At 49.8% G+C, this 15274-nt stretch overlaps 1 protein-coding gene across 1 annotated transcript in view; it reads left to right on the forward strand.

Annotated features, from left to right (window-relative positions):
- Positions 1-43: 43 nt before the first annotated feature.
- The window catches only part of THAP4 (THAP domain containing 4), a 40463-nt gene continuing 25232 nt past the window's right edge, over positions 44-15274 (forward strand). Inside the window, exons 1-2 of the mRNA XM_080799268.1 lie at positions 44-461; positions 2539-3701. Coding sequence (XP_080655394.1) covers positions 85-461; positions 2539-3701 — 1540 coding nt within the window. The 5' untranslated portion in view covers positions 44-84. The remainder of the gene's footprint in view (positions 462-2538; positions 3702-15274) is intronic.

Raw genomic sequence — 15274 nt, forward strand, 5'->3', positions numbered from 1 at the left:
GGGGCCCTGGGGAGGGCGCGCTAACCCGCCGTGCGCCCCGGCCGCCGGCGCGGCCATCTTGCCGTACGGACGGCCCCGTGCGCCATGCTGCCGTACCGGGCCGCCGGCCCGGGCCGCCCCCGCCCACCCCCGACGCCGCGAGCCGCGGGGTGCGCCCAGCCGGGTACTGGGGAGCCCCGGCACGCCGAGTCCCGGCCGGGTGGCCGGACGGCCGGGCGGCAGGGCGTGCGCCGCCATCTTGCCGTACGGGAGCCGCGGCGGCCGGCTCCCACGTCCCGCAGCCGTGTCGCCGCGCGCCCTCCCCTCGGGGCGGTCCCGCTCGCGGCGCGGCGCGGCGAGGCGAGGGCCGGAGCCTGGCGGCGGCGCGGCGGCCTGAGGCCCGAGATGGTGATCTGCTGTGCGGCCGCGAACTGCTCCAACCGGCAGGGCAAGGGGGAGAAGCGCGCCGTCTCCTTCCACAGGTAACCCGGCTCCGCCCGCCGCCCGGCCCGCCGCCCGCGCGGCCCGCCGGCCACGCCCCCGCCCGGCCCGGCCCGGCCCGGCCCGGCACCGCGGGGAAACTGAGGCCTTGCAGCCCGGCCCGAGGCGGGAGGGCCTCGGTGCGCCGGGCCTGGGGGCCGGTCCCGCGAGTGAGTCAGCGCCGGGCGCTGTGTGACCTTGGCCCGGGCCGCCGTCTCTGGGCCGGGCGTCTCGGGCCACGGCGGCCGGCGCCCCCCCACCGCGGCCCCCGGCGGCCCCTTGCGGCCCCCCGCTCCCCCGCCCCTAATCCTTCCGACCCCCGGCGCCCACCCCACGCAGACTAGGAGACCACCCGGAGGCCATCCCTCGGCCCCCCGGTGCCCACCGTACGGCCACCACCACCGCCCTCTCCCCCCAACCCCGCGGCCACCCTGCGCTCCATTGATTCGCGCTGGTACCACCAGTCTCCAGTCAGTGTGTTCTGGAGACGCTCTTGGGTCAGTTATCCTCTTGCGTTTGCTGTGACTTTTGTGCTCTTTTGATCGCGAGCGAGCCTGCCTTGATTTGTGCCATCGGGAGTGTGGCTGAGCAAACGCAGGTTGTACCTCGGGGACGGAAACGCGCTCCCACGAGCTCTGCCACCGGCACGGTCCTCCCCATCGCGGGGAGAAGTGGCCCTGCTGCGCTGCGGGGCGTCCCGGGACATCCTGCCTGGGGCAGGGCGAGGCCGGCTCCTCCGCCGGACGCGTGCACGGGCCCTCTTGGCCACTTCTTGCTCGGACGCCAAGGCAGGGAGAGGGCTTTGCCTTCTCGGTCCGGCTCCCTTCCTGAGGGCCTCAGGAGTCGAGCCTGGAAAGCCTCCTCGTGGGCACTTCTGTTGTGGGTTACAGGGAGTAAGCTTTTGGAGAGTCGACTGGCATGTTACCTGTAGCTTCATTGGAAATTCTAAGTGGTTTGTCCTCTCACGCTGTTACAATCTATCGAAGGAACTGGTAATACATTGTTTTGGAGGCCAGCCACTGTGCTTTCTTGAGTTTCCTTCAGAGCCTTTGTCCCGTAAAGTTTTGATACTGCTTTCAAAAGCCAGGCAGAGCACCGCACAGAAGGCTGCCCTTGGCGTTCACAATGGTCTTCGCTGGCATGGGGCAAAGGATGTGCGAATCGGGGTCTTGGGGAAGCGGGCTCCCAGAACATTGAGGAAGTGTGGAAGGTCGTGTTGCACAGAACTTTCTGGGGAGTTAGTGTCTGTCTGGGTCCTGGTTCTGGTCCACAGTGGCCACAGGTGGGTTAGAGGACCTCAGGTGGAGCAGATAGCCCTCCGGACTAACCACCCCACCCCAACTACCCCACCCCAACTACCCCACCCCTGCATAGGGTTTCCTTCCAGCTTTCTAAATAGAGATCTTGTTTTATTGAGAAGAAGTGATTACTAAGTATCCTATTCAGTACTTTCCAGGAGCTGGTTGCTTTTTCAAAAAGCAGTTTTTCTCCTGGCAGTGGGACTGTAGCAGGAACGGGGGACTACAGCATTTGAGTCTGACCTCGTCTTAGCTCAGCTGCTTGAGTCATGGCTCAGGCTGGGCTCAAGCACTGTCACAGAGGCTCTGGCTTCCTTGCTCCCCTCTCTGCGGCCCAGGACCAGGCCTGGCTTCTGAGCAGGGGAACCAACCACCCCTGCCTTAGCACCCAGCCTGCATCTGAGGCACACCAGGAGGGTTGTTCAGCTTTGTGTTTCTAGCAGCTATTTCCAGGGCTTCCTGAAGGCTTTCCTGTTGTTGGGTGCCGTCCTGTGCGACCTCTCGTACCGGGCATTGACCACAGCCTGGGAGGGGTTACCTTCATCCTCTATCTGCCTTACCAGTTGTAAGTGCCTTAAGGGTGGGCAGTGAGCCTGTCATCTTTCTGTGTCATGCTTACTTCCAAGTAGGTGTTCCTTAAATTTTTACTAACATTTTAAATGGCTGAAGTCAATACAGGATCGGGTATTTACAGAAACACTTGCTTTGCCTTTATAGTTGATAAATTTGGGAGGAGACGTGCAGTTATTTCTTTCTAATTCTGTTGTCATTTTGCCTGCAGGTTCCCCCTAAAGGACTCAAAACGTCTGATCCAGTGGTTAAAAGCTGTTCAGAGGGATAACTGGACCCCCACTAAGTATTCTTTTCTCTGTAGTGAACACTTCACCAAAGACAGCTTCTCCAAAAGGCTGGAGGATCAGCATCGCCTGCTCAAGCCCACAGCTGTGCCCTCCATCTTTCACCTGTCTGAGAAGAAGAGGGGCACTGGAGGTCATGGCCGCACGAGGAGAAGGGTCACCAGAAAGGCCTCAGGGGGCCTGAGGGGACACGCGAGCGGGGCAGACGGGAAAGGAGCTACAGGTTCATCGTCGTCCTCAGGGGAAAACCCAATGGCCAAGCCAGGGTCCCGAAAGGCAAAGCAAGTTGCACTGCAGGGTGAGACTGCCCCCAGGGCCTCCCAGGACGCCGCCAGTCAGAAGTGCACGTGGCAGGCCCCGGAAGGAGCTCCAGGAGATGGTCTGGCCAGTGCTGCGGCAGGCAGTCAGGGAGAGGCAGACACGTCTGGCGTGGAGGCCAGTGGTGAGAGTACCGCCGCCGCCCCTGACGGCGGCCTGGTGGATAAGAGCGGCATTTCCGTGGATGACTTTACCCCACCAGGGTCTGGGGCCTGCAAGTTTATTGGCTCACTGCATTCTTACAGTTTCTCCTCCAAGCACACTCGAGAGAGGGCGTCTGTGCCCCGAGAGCCTGTTGACCGAAAGAGGCTGAAGAGAGACGTGGAGCCTGGCTGCAGCGGGAGCAGCTTGGGGCCCGACAAGGGCTTGGCCCAGAGCCCCCCGAGCTCATCACTCACCGCGACACCTCAGAAGCCCTCCCAGAGCCCCTCTGCCCCCCCGACAGATGTCACCCCAAAGCCAGCGGCAGAGGCCGTCCAGAGTGAGCACAGCGACGCCAGCCCCATGTCCATCAACGAGGTCATCCTGTCAGCATCAGGCGCCTGCAAGCTCATCGACTCGCTGCACTCCTACTGCTTCTCCTCCCGACAGAACAAGAGCCAGGTGTGCTGCCTGCGGGAGCAGGTGGAGAAGAAGAACGGCGAGCTAAAGAGCCTGCGCCAGAGGGTCAGCCGCTCCGACAGCCAGGTGCGCAAGCTGCAGGAGAAGCTGGACGAGCTGAGGAGAGTGAGCTTCCCCTACCTGAGCAGCCTGCTGCCCTTCAGCCGCGGTCAGTACCAGAGCCTCGCGCGCCTGCACTGCCTGGTCATGGGGATGGGTTTTGGGCTGTGTGGCCCACGGTCCCCAAGCACTCCTGCGTGTTGCAAGCACCCGGCTGCCTCAGGAGGAGGCTCCGCTGGTCACTGTACTTGGTAGAGGGGGAGCCCCGGTTGGAAGTTTCCTTCGCTCCGGGGCGCTTGAGGGGCATCTGGAGCTGTGAGGGTTCGGCCCGTGAGAGGGGAGGCATTCCGTGGCCGCCGGGAGAGCCCCTCGATGCGCGGTCTCCCATGGGGACAGGGGCAAGGCCGCTTCCACTGCACGCCTCACGCTCACCCCGGCGCCAGCCCGGTCAGCGTCCCATTGCAGCTGTTAGAAGAGTGGTGGGAGGGTCTGAAAATCATGGGGAGAGTTTCTTTCCATTTGTTTTTTAGTGAATATCCATGAAGTTATGTCAATTTGAACATTAATAATTTCTTTAAAATTTTAAGTGTCTCTTACAGTAGAATATATTAGTTCTGGAAGTTAAACTACTACAGGGATATATGGGCGAAGAAGTGGTGAGAGTCGCCATTTCTCACCTCCCACCTTTTGGTCTTTTTTAAAGTTTCCTGTGTGACTTATTTTCTGTGCTTTTCCATACATGTCTTTGTACTGATACCGATGGGTTGGATACATATCTAACCTATCCATTGTGTGTTTACTGGCTCTGTTTCAGCTTTTCTTCTTACTTAGTGCTTGTAAAAATTGGTTTTGAGATATTCTTTGCATTCTGAGTATAGTATCTTTTACCTGCTGTGTGTCCGTGAAGGATGTTTTCCTGCTTATGTTCGCTTCATCTGGATCACTATTTGTCTTACCCAACATAATGAACACTCCGGGGGTGGGGGTGGGAGGCTGTCAGTGTGACAGGCTGTTCATCACCTCCTGGACCCCAGGGCAACCACCCTCAACACAACCAAAAACAAAAGCAAAAAAAGAGACCCATCCTGTGCTTTTCCATAATGCACACTGGGGGAAGGACCCCTGTAGCGGAGGACCCCTGAGGTGCTGGTCTGCTAGCATTTTAAAAGCTGTTTTTGTGGTTTCTCATAGCGGATACTACCTTGGTACCTTTTTCTGTTCTTCTTGGTCAGACTTCCCCAGGTCTGTCACGATCACAGGACTTTCCAAACGGCTAACCCTTCGCTCCATCGAGCAAGGCCACATTGCTGTTTCCACTTCATTAATCCTCGCTTCTTTCTACTTTCTGGTTTAGCTCTGTTGTTCTGGCCCCTGGAGGGACGCGCTTAGCTTCTGTGTGTGCAGCTTGTGTTTCCTGATACCTGCCCTCCAAGCTGTTTCGCTCCTTCCATCCCACTGGTCCCCACGAGGATTTGTCTCGTGCTGCTCTCCTTGCTTTTTGTTTCTGAATAGTCGGTTCAGTCTTTATTCCCTTTTTTAACTGAGTGATTTAGAAGGGCTTGGAAGTTTTTCAAGTGGATGGATGGGTTGGGGAAGGGGAGCTAATTTTTGTAGGGGTTTTTTTTTGGACAGGTTCAAATATTCTATTTAAAATTGTATTCTTTTTTAAGTTCCAGCATAATTAGCATGCAGTGTTATATTAGTTTCAGGTGTACAATAGAGTGATTCAACAACTAGACTAGACTAGACTCCGTGCTCATCAAGATAAGTGTGTTCTAATCCCCTCACCTGTTTCACCTGTGCCCCTCTCCCCTTCTTGTGATTACTTGTAAACTTTATTGCTTTAAGGCCCAGTGATTTGGTCACATAAAGGTAGCTGCTTTGGGGGCTCGCTTTTGGGATTTTGTGCTGGTTGAGACTCAGATTGTTTTTGAGACTGTTCATTGTGGTTTGAGCAGAAATGTATCGGCCCCAGTAGTTGGTCATGTTGTTTTCTGTGCCTCTGAGCCTGGGTCTAGCTTGCACATCCACAGATCTGCGCCGTGACTTCCTGAGTCCCTTGGTCCCTGCCAGAGAGCATGGAGTCTGCTGGCCAGCTCCCTGCCCTGCAATAGATGCCCAGGTGTTCCTGACCGTTATCAGCATGGAGCACCCCTTTTTTGTCCCTATTGAAGTGTTACTTCTTTATCTCCTTATTTTTCAAACTCCTTTATGGTCCTTTATTTGTTAGCTGTATTTTAACTCGGTCTGCGGGTCTGTGTTTTTTTACAGAGCCATTGAATCCATTTACCTGGGATTATTGATTATTTGGAATCTGTGCCTGCTGTTTTATTTTTTTAACTTGTTAGGTTTTTCTCGTCTCCTTTTCTGCTCTTCTAGTGGGTGTCTGTCGGGTTTTACCAAGGATCACTGAGGCTCATCTCTGTAACCATTCAAGCTGACCCTGACCAGCTGCTGTGCTCCCCTCCCCCACCTCCTCCCCTGCACTCTGCTGGCTGGGACTGTGTGTGATCTTGGTTCCCCCATCCCATCTTCCCCATATCAGCTGGAATGAGACCTAAGAACACATCTGATTGTTACTTAGCTCATCACCATTTATTGTATCCAAATGTTTCTTCTTCTTGGGGAGTATCTAATGGTATTTTTGGAACTCCTAGCATAGTAAAACTTTGAGAGGAATTGAGTTTGAGATGCTCCTTAGGTGCTGATGCCCCAGGCCTGCACCTGTCCTCTTAAAGTTTTGTTGTGTTTGCGGTGTCAGGATGAGGTCGGGCATTTAAAGCCATGGGACAGAATGAGGTTTCCTGGAGAAGCTATAGCTGGAGGGGGCCAGGGCCCAGTTTAGGAGCAGGACATATTCGTGGAGGGGTGGCGGAAGAGGGCCCAGGAGGAGTGAGTGAAAGAGGGAATGTGGGGTCATGGCAGCCTGGAGAGGAAATGAGGGCTGCTCAGCAGGGTTGGAACCAGCCCTGATCAGAATGGAGAAAAGTCGGCTGGCCTCAGCCACATGGGGTCACTGGTGATCACTTTCTAGTTGGAGCATTGGGAATCCTGCCCGGTCCAGGGCTGGTGAAGGCAGGGCAGGGGTGAGGCACTTTGGTGAAGAGGTTTAGCCATGAATGATTGGACCGTGTACAGTAACCGAAGGGGAACAAGGGGAATGTGGCTCCAGGGGCAAGTTTTATCTGAGAGGTGGAGATGAGCAAGCAGCTGTGCTGCTGGTGGGTGGGATGGAGAGGTGGAGTCCCGAGGGCCAGAAGGAGTGTGCTGGGGCCCCCAAAGTTGCCTGGGGAGGGGGTTGGTGGACGGAGTGTACCTGCACCTCTGCCCCAATGCTCCCTGGAGGTTGGGGCTGGTTGCTGGGGGTAGGGGTGCAAGATGCAAGAGGTGTTGAGGAGTGGCAGTGGGAGGGGTGGGGAGGGCAAGCGGCTTCCTGGGCGTGGCCTCTGGGGGCTGTCTGGACTCCTGACTCAAAGTATCTTCTGTCTTAGTGGTGCCCAGTGCTGTCATGAATTTGTGGTCAATGAAGGAAACTTTTTAGGGATTTTATGTCGAAGGAGCTGTCCACGTGTTTATTCAGCCCTTTATTTGTAGCCGATCCTTTGTTTTTGGACAGATTCTGTGCAACAGGGCAGCTCGGCTGGGGCCTGCAGGTTCTAGGTACAGAGGTTTGCCTTCCAGAAAGCTGGCGCTGACTGGCCTTCTCACCGGGTGTTGCAGGGAGGCATCCACTCCTCCTGCCGCGGTTTCTGTCCGAGCTGCCTGACCGCCCGTGCTGGCCCACTTGGTAGGCCAGAGGTTCACTCCCTGCATGTTGGGAGCCAACCACGTGGCTGTGACTGAAGTCCTTCGTGCAGGTCAAAGTGCACTGTCTTGTGCTTGGACTGTGATATGAGGGGAACCTCAGTACCCTCACGGATCTACCGTCACCCTAAAAATCCCTGTGCTCCCTTCTAAGCCCTGGCACCACTGGTCTTTCTAGTGTTTCTGTTTTGCCTTTTCTAGAATGTCCTGTAGGTGGAATACATGGCCTGTATGGACCCTGTGGGGTGGACAGGCAGCTTTTTCAGATTGTCTGCTTCCACTTGAGCAGTGTGCATATATTTAAGGTTCCTGTCTTTTTGTGCCTCAATGGCTCTTTGTTTTACCCTTTTTTTTTTTTACATTGAGTTAAATTATACAGAACATCAAGAATTTACCATCGTAATAACCATTTTTCAGTGTTGAGCTCCGAGGTATTAAGTACATTCAGATGGTTGTGCAGCTGTCACCACCGTCCATCCTGTAACTGCGGTCAGTCTGAAACTCAATACCTGTGAAGTGGTGACTGTCCTCTCCCTTCCCTGCAGCCCTGGGCAGTTACCATTCTGTTTTCTCTGCTTGATCCTGATGACTCTGAGTGGCGACTCTGGCTCGTGTAAGAGCCTTGTGTTTGTCCTTTTGTCACTGGCTTATTGCACTTAGCATAATGTCCTTACATTGTAGCATGTTGCAGAATCTGCTTCCTTTTTAAGGCTCAATCCGCATATTCCTTCACATGAACAGACCACATCATGCTCATCCACTCATCTTGCACCAGATGTGGGCTGCATCCGCATCTTCGCCATCATGAGCAATGCTGCTATGAGCAGACGTCTTCCAGACCTTACTGTCTATGGTTCTGAGTAAATACCCAGAAGTGGACTTGCTGGATCCTGTGGTGATTCTGTTTGATTCCTTTGAGGACCCCGTGCTGTTTTCCATGCCGACTGCACCGTCTTAATGTTCCCCCAGCAGAGCACAGACTCCGTCTGCGTCCTCACTGACACTAGCTGTTTCCTGTTCTCTTGATCCCAGCCATTCTTAAGGGTGTGACACGCTATCTCACTGCAGTTCTGGTGAGCATGTCCCTAATTATTGGTGATGGTGAACATCTTCTCATGTATTATTGGCCATTTGTCTGTCTTTGGAGAAAAGTCTCAATTGTCCATTTATGAGTTGGATTCTTCCTGTACCTGTTTTAGGACTTCTCTCTCTGCAGCGAACATCAATCTCTGATCAGAAATAGGATTTGTAAATATTTCTCCCATTCTCTGGGGTACCCTTTTATTCTGTGGGTAGTACCTTTTGTTGTACAAATTTTTAAGATTTTCATGAAGTCGAGTTTGTCTGTTTTTTTCTTGTATTCCCTGTGCCCTTAGTGTGGTGCCTGAGGAATCATTGCCAAGTCTGTGGCTGTGAAGCTTTTGTGCTGTTTTCTTGTAAGAGTTTTATTGTTCTAGGTCTTAGTGAGGTTCTTGATCTGTTTTGAGTAAATGTTTATGCATGGTGTTGCGTAGGATCCCCAGTTTTCCCAGCACCATGTGTTGAAAACGTCCTTTCTCTGTTGAATGGTCATGGCTCCGTTGTCAAAAATCAGTTGACCATACATATTCAAGGGTTTATTTCCAGCTCTCTGTATTCTGTTCCATTGTTTCATATGTCTGTCTTTATGCTGACACCGCACTTTTTATTACCGTAGCTTTTGTAGTGAGCTGTGAAATCCGGAAGTAGGAGTGCTCTAGTTTTGTTCTTCTTCAGGAACATTTTAGCTGTTCCAGGGCCCTTTAGATTCCATGTGAATCTTACAATGGGTTTTTCTTTTTTTTTTTTTTAAGATTTTATTTATTTATTTGTCAGAGAGAGAGCGCGAGCGAGCGAGCACAGGCAGACAGAGTGGCAGAGGGAGAAGCAGGCTCCCCGAGGAGCAAGGAGCCCGATGTGGGACTCGATTCCAGGACGCCGGGATCATGACCTGAGCCGAAGGCAGCCGCTTAACCAACTGAGCCACCCAGGCGTCCCGGGTTTTTCTATTTCTACAAACAACGTTATTGGGATTTTGATAGGGATTGCATCGAATCTGTACGTTGCTTTGCTTAGTAGCAACACTTAATGTCAAGTTTCTATAAACCTAGAATGTGTTTCCACTTATTTATATTTATGTCGGTGTCCAGTTGTTCCAGCACTATTTGTCGAGAAGACTTAACCTTTTCTCCATCAAGTTGCCTTCGCTCCCTGGTCAAAAATCAGATGCATGAATTAGTGTGTATCTCCTTCTGGCTCTCCATTGTGCTGATCTCTGTAGCTCCTGTTTCGTCAGTATCATGTTGTCTTGGTTAGTGTAGCTTGTAGCTTTTGGTAAGTCTTGAAATATATGGGATTGTGAGTTTTCCAACTTTATTCTTTTTCATGAGTGTTGTGTTGGCTATCCTGGGTCTTCTGGCTCTCCATATAAACTTGGGAATCAGCTGGTTGATTTCCAGGAAATGGCCTGCTGGGATTTTGTTGACTCTGTAAACCAATGTGGGAAGAACTGACATCTTAACAGTGTTGAGCCTTTAGGGTGCATCAACGTGGACTATACGTCCATTTATTTTGATCTTTTATTTTCATCAGAGTTTCATATTCCAGTTGTTTCTTGCAGGTGTGTGAGAGAACAACTATATGTTAACCTTGTATTCTGCAGCCTTGCTTCCATTGCTTATTAATTCCAGAAGTTTTTTCTCAATTCTCTGGGGTTTTCTACATTGATAGTCATGTCATCTGGATACAAAGATGGTTTTATTTTTTCTGTCCCAACCTGTAACCTTTTATTTCCTTTTTTATTACATCAAGTAGGATTTTTCCAGCACATTGTTGACTATGAGTGGTGCTGATCTTAGCAGGAGAGCTTTTGAATTTCTCATCATTGAGTATGATGTTAGCTGTAAGGCTTTATCAATGATAATCTTTATTAGGAAGTTCCCTTTTATTCCTAGTTTATCAAGAGTTTTTATCAGGAATGGGTACTGGATTTTGTTGAACAATCTGTCTGCATCTACTGATGTCATTATGTGGTTTACCTTCTAGCCTTTTGGTGTGAAGAGTTACACTAATGGGTTGTAGAGTGCTGAACCAGCTTCGCACACCTGGAATAAACCCACAGTCATGGTGTATAATTCACTTGCTTACATTTTTGGACTCAATTTGCTGAATGCTTGTTAAGGATTTTGCATCTGTGTTCATAAGAGATATCTGTAGTTTCCTTTCCTGTAATGTCTTTGTCTGGTTTTGGTGTTACAATACTGTGCATCTCATAGAATGAGTTAGGAAATATTCCCTCTGCTTCTACCTTCTACGAGAGATTGTAGAGAATTGGTAGAACTTCTTCCTTAATTCTTTGGTATAGTTCATTGATAAACCCATCTAGACCTGGTGCTTTTTGTTTTGGAAGATTATTTATTTAATTTCTTTGAGGGATATAGGTCAATTCAGTTTATTAGTTCTGTGTGAGTTTTGGTAGCATACATCTTTCAAGGAATTGGTCCATTTCACCTAAGTTACCAAATATGTGGGCATAGAGTTGTTACAATTCCCCTCTGACTGACCCTCTAATGTCCACAAGATTTGTAGTGATGGCCCTTTTTTATTTATAATATTGGTATTTTATGTCCTGTTTCTCTGTTCTTAGTTAATTGGGCTTGACGTTTATCAATGTTACTGATCTTTTAAAAAATCTTTGATGTTCACTTTACTGTTTGTCTTTGTTTTCAGTTTTATTGGTTCCTGTTCTAATTTTATTAATTTTTTTTTCCTGCTTGCTTTCAACTTAATTGCTCTTCTCTTCCCACTTTCCTAAGGTGGAAACTTAGATTGTTGATTTTAGATATTTTTTCTAATATACTCATTCAGTGCTGTAAATTTTCCTCTAAACATTGCTTTTACTACACCCCACAAAATTTGATAAGGTATATTTTTAATTCTATTTAGTTCAAATAATTTTTTCTCTCTCAACCCACCTATTATTTAGAAGTATCTCGTTTAATCTACAAATGTTTGGGGATTTTTTGACTACCTTGCTGTTACTGACTTCCAATTTAATTCTATTGTGGTCCCAGATAGACTTTGTTTTGTTTCTAGTCTGTTAAATTTGTGAAGATATGTTTTATGGTTTTGGTGAATGTTCCATGTGAGCTTGAGAAGAACATGTGTCTACTGTTGGATGAAGTAGTTGTTAGGATTCTCCAGACAAACAGAACCAGTAGGATGGAGGATGTAGATATAGATAGATATGCATATATAGATATTTGTGTCTCTCTATATATACACACACATAGAGAATAGAAGATTTATTACAGGAATTGGCCCCCATGATTATGAATGGCAGGATGGGGTACCAGAAAAGCTGGGGGCATAATTTAGTCCCTGTTGAAAGGCCTGAGCATTGTCAGGGGGAGGGGGTGGGGTATAAGTCCCCATCTGAGTCTGACTGAGTCTGAAGATGGGAGCGCTGATGTCCTAGGACCGAGAAGACACCCGGCTCAACCAGAGAGCAAATTCACCCTTCCTCTGCCCTTTTATTCTCTGGCCTTCGGTGCCCACCCACATAGGGGAGGGCCTTTTCTCTAACCCATTCACCAATTCACATGCTTCTGGAAACTCCCTCACAGATGCACCCAGGAGTAATGTTCTACCAGCTCTGAGTGCATCTCTTAGCCCCTTCAAATGGACACAGAAGTTACCTATCACAGCAGCTCATAGACCGGTGATCGATGATGCGGTTGAGTTCAAGTCCTTCCTGACTTTCTGCTGCTGGATCTGCCAGTTCCTGACAGAGGAGTGTTGAAGTTTCCAGCCGTACAGTGGATTTGTCTGTTCTTGTTACAGTTCTGTCAGTCTTTGTCTCCTGTATGCAGGCATTAGGGACCCTCGTCTTCTTGGAACATTGATACCTTGGTTATTAATTACATTATGATCCTTGTTACTAATAATCTTTCTTGTCCGAATGTCTGCTTTGTCTGAAGTTAATACAGCTCTTCCAGCTCTCTCTTTATTTGTGCTAGTATGACAGATCTTTCTCTCTCCCTGTACTTTTGATCTGTGTCTTTATATTTGAAGTGGGTTTCTTCTAGATGACATATAGTTGGTCTTTTTCTTCAGTCTACTCTGACAGTCTCCATCTTTTCACTGGTGTACTTGGACCACTCACATTAAAGTGGTTCCTGCTTCAGCTTGGACTAGTACCTCTCCTGTCCGTAACAACTTTCTGTTGGCTTCATCTGTGTCTCTGTCCTCCTTCTCTGCTTTCTCTGGTTTTGACTGAGCGTTGCGCGTGATGTCCCCTTTCCTTAGCAGGTGGGTTTTGCTTCTTGCAGGAACTTTGTTCATGGGTACCGTGGAGTCATTTGCAGCTCCTCCAGGTCCATGCCAGTTTCTCCCTCTCATCCCTCATAAAATTGACGTCATTCATTTGCTTTGTCCACGTGCTGTAATCACACTATCGTTAATCTGAACAAACATTTATCTGGTGGGTCAGTTAAGAGTAAGGGGGGCACCTGCCAGGTGCAGCTGGTTGGGTGTCCCAACTCAGTTTCAGCTCCGTTCGTGGTTTCAGGGTCCTGGGATCGAGCCCTGCATTGGGTTCCACTTGGGGCAGAGTCTGCTTCAGACTCTGTTCCCCTGCTCCCGCCCCTGCTCTCCCCTCCCAAATAAATAAATAAATCTTTTTTAAAAAGAAGAAGAAAGAGGAAGAATTTTATTTTATCTTCACATATTCCTTCTCCAGCGCTCTCCTCTGTCTGCAGATTCAGGTTTCTGTCCTACGTCCTCCTCCTCCCTGAAGAACCTCTAATAATTCTTACAGGGCATGTAATTCCCTTTGTTTTTGTTTGAAAAAGTCTTCAGTTCTTTTTTACTTTTGAAGGGTGGTTTATTTTCTTCTCTCTTTTTTTAATTTTTGTTTTTAATTTTAAGTTCCCTTTTAATTCCACTCAGCGTATGGTCTCGTGTTTGAAGGGCTGTCTCACTGGATATAGAATTCTACTCTTGTTTGCTTACATGACCCACCCACTGTGATTCTTACCCATTTTGTTCTATGGGTGAGAATTGTTTCCTCTGGCTTTTTTCAAGACTCTCCATCTTTGGTTTTGGACAGTTTGAATATGAAAGGTTAGACATGACCCAACTGCCAAACAGGCCAATCTGATACCTCAAGGGAAAGGCCTGTTTAGCTTTTTTTTTTTTTGGGGGGGGGGGTAGGTGTAGTTTTTTTGGTATTTATTGTGCTTGGTGTCATCTGGGCTTCCTGAATCTGTGGTTTGGGGTCTGACATTAATTCTGAAAACTTCTTGCTGTTACTTCACATACCTTCTTTATTTCTGTTGTGTCCGTTGCGTATACATATCCCTTTTGTAATGGTCTCCCAGTCCTCCCATATTGTGTGTGTGCTGCTCCTGGCATCTCAGTGGGGGAGTTTCTGCTGAATATTCTCAGGTTCACCGGCTCTCTTTGACCTCATGCACCCCGGGCTTCACTTCTGTTGCCGCAGCTCTGGGTGTGCAGCCTTTCCTTTGGCTTTTTCCCCCGGCGTCCTCTCCTCCTACTGAGCCCCTCTGTTCATGTGTGTTGTGTGCTTTTTCCATTAGAACCCTTAGATGAATCAGAGTTTAAGTTCCAGGTCTGAGGATTCCAGAACCAGTGCCTTGTCAGTGTCAGGTTCTGATGTTGTCTGTTCGGGTTGCGTTTTTTCCCTTGCCTTTAGCATGGCTTGTAGTTTTTTTGAAAGGTGGACATGGTGTAACAGGTAATAGAAGCTGAGCTAAACAGGCCTTTCGCTTGAGGTATCAGGTTGGCCTGCCTGGCAGTTGGGTCGTATCTATCCTCTAATGCAATCGCAGTGGCTTCAGATTCCTCTCAAGCCTTTACTGCTTGTCTCAGGACTCCCTCCCAGCGAGCGCACCTGGGGCTTTTTCTGCTCTGATCCTCTTACACCTGCGGGAGCCCTGAGGCGTGGTGTGGGGGAGGGGGACGCTCTGCAGTATCAGCGTTGAGGTTCAGCCTTGTGTGGCCTGTGTTTCTGGGCTGTAACCTTCATGAGTCTTCGGGAAGTGAGAAGGGAAGGCTGGAGGGGCTGGTGGGGAAAGCCTGCCCCCAGTTGAAGTAAATAAAGCTCAGGTAAGATCATCTTCCATGTGGAACCTCCTTTCCTCTTGGAGAATGCTCTGACTTTAGTTCAGGACTGTCACTTCCCCTCCCACTGCAGAGACAAGGGATTTTCTCCTTGGTTTTTCTCTTTATTCAAGATTTTATTTATTTGACAGAGACATGGCGAGAGAGGGAACACGGGCAGGGGGAGTGGGCAGAGGGAGAAGGAGGGTTCCCGCTGAGCAGGGAGACCAATGCAGGGCTTGATCCCAGGACCCTGGGATCATGACCTGAACCAAAGGCAGATGGTTAACGACTGAGCTGCCCAGTGCCCCTTTTTCTTGTCTTTTCATGGTGAGAACTGGTTAGGTTCCTGGAAGTCAGACCGCTGGAAGCGGGGGGCCTCCAGGAAAGTGTCTGTCATGCTTGTCCACCTGCGCTCAGCTCCAGCCTCCTGCCCGGTTGCCATCTGCGGTCCCTATCAGCTTGCATCCACTCCCGGGGGGCACGTCCTCCAAGTTCTGGGAGACCTGGGACTCATTTCTCTAATGGGTCCAAACAAAGTCACTGATTTTCAGTTCGTTCTTTGTTTTTCTTATTGTAAGGACAGGAGTTAGGGCTTCTAAGCTCTTTACAGTTCAGAGTTGAACCTTGAAGCCCCTGCCCCTGTTATAAATATGGTTACTGTTAATGTGTAGGAAAGCTGCCAATTTTAATAACTAATCATCCTATCAAAATCACTTTCTAATAGTTTTTCAGTGG

The sequence above is a fragment of the Martes martes genome (assembly GCF_963455335.1).
Source record: "Martes martes genome assembly, chromosome: 3".
In the NCBI taxonomy this organism is placed as follows: domain Eukaryota; kingdom Metazoa; phylum Chordata; class Mammalia; order Carnivora; family Mustelidae; genus Martes; species Martes martes.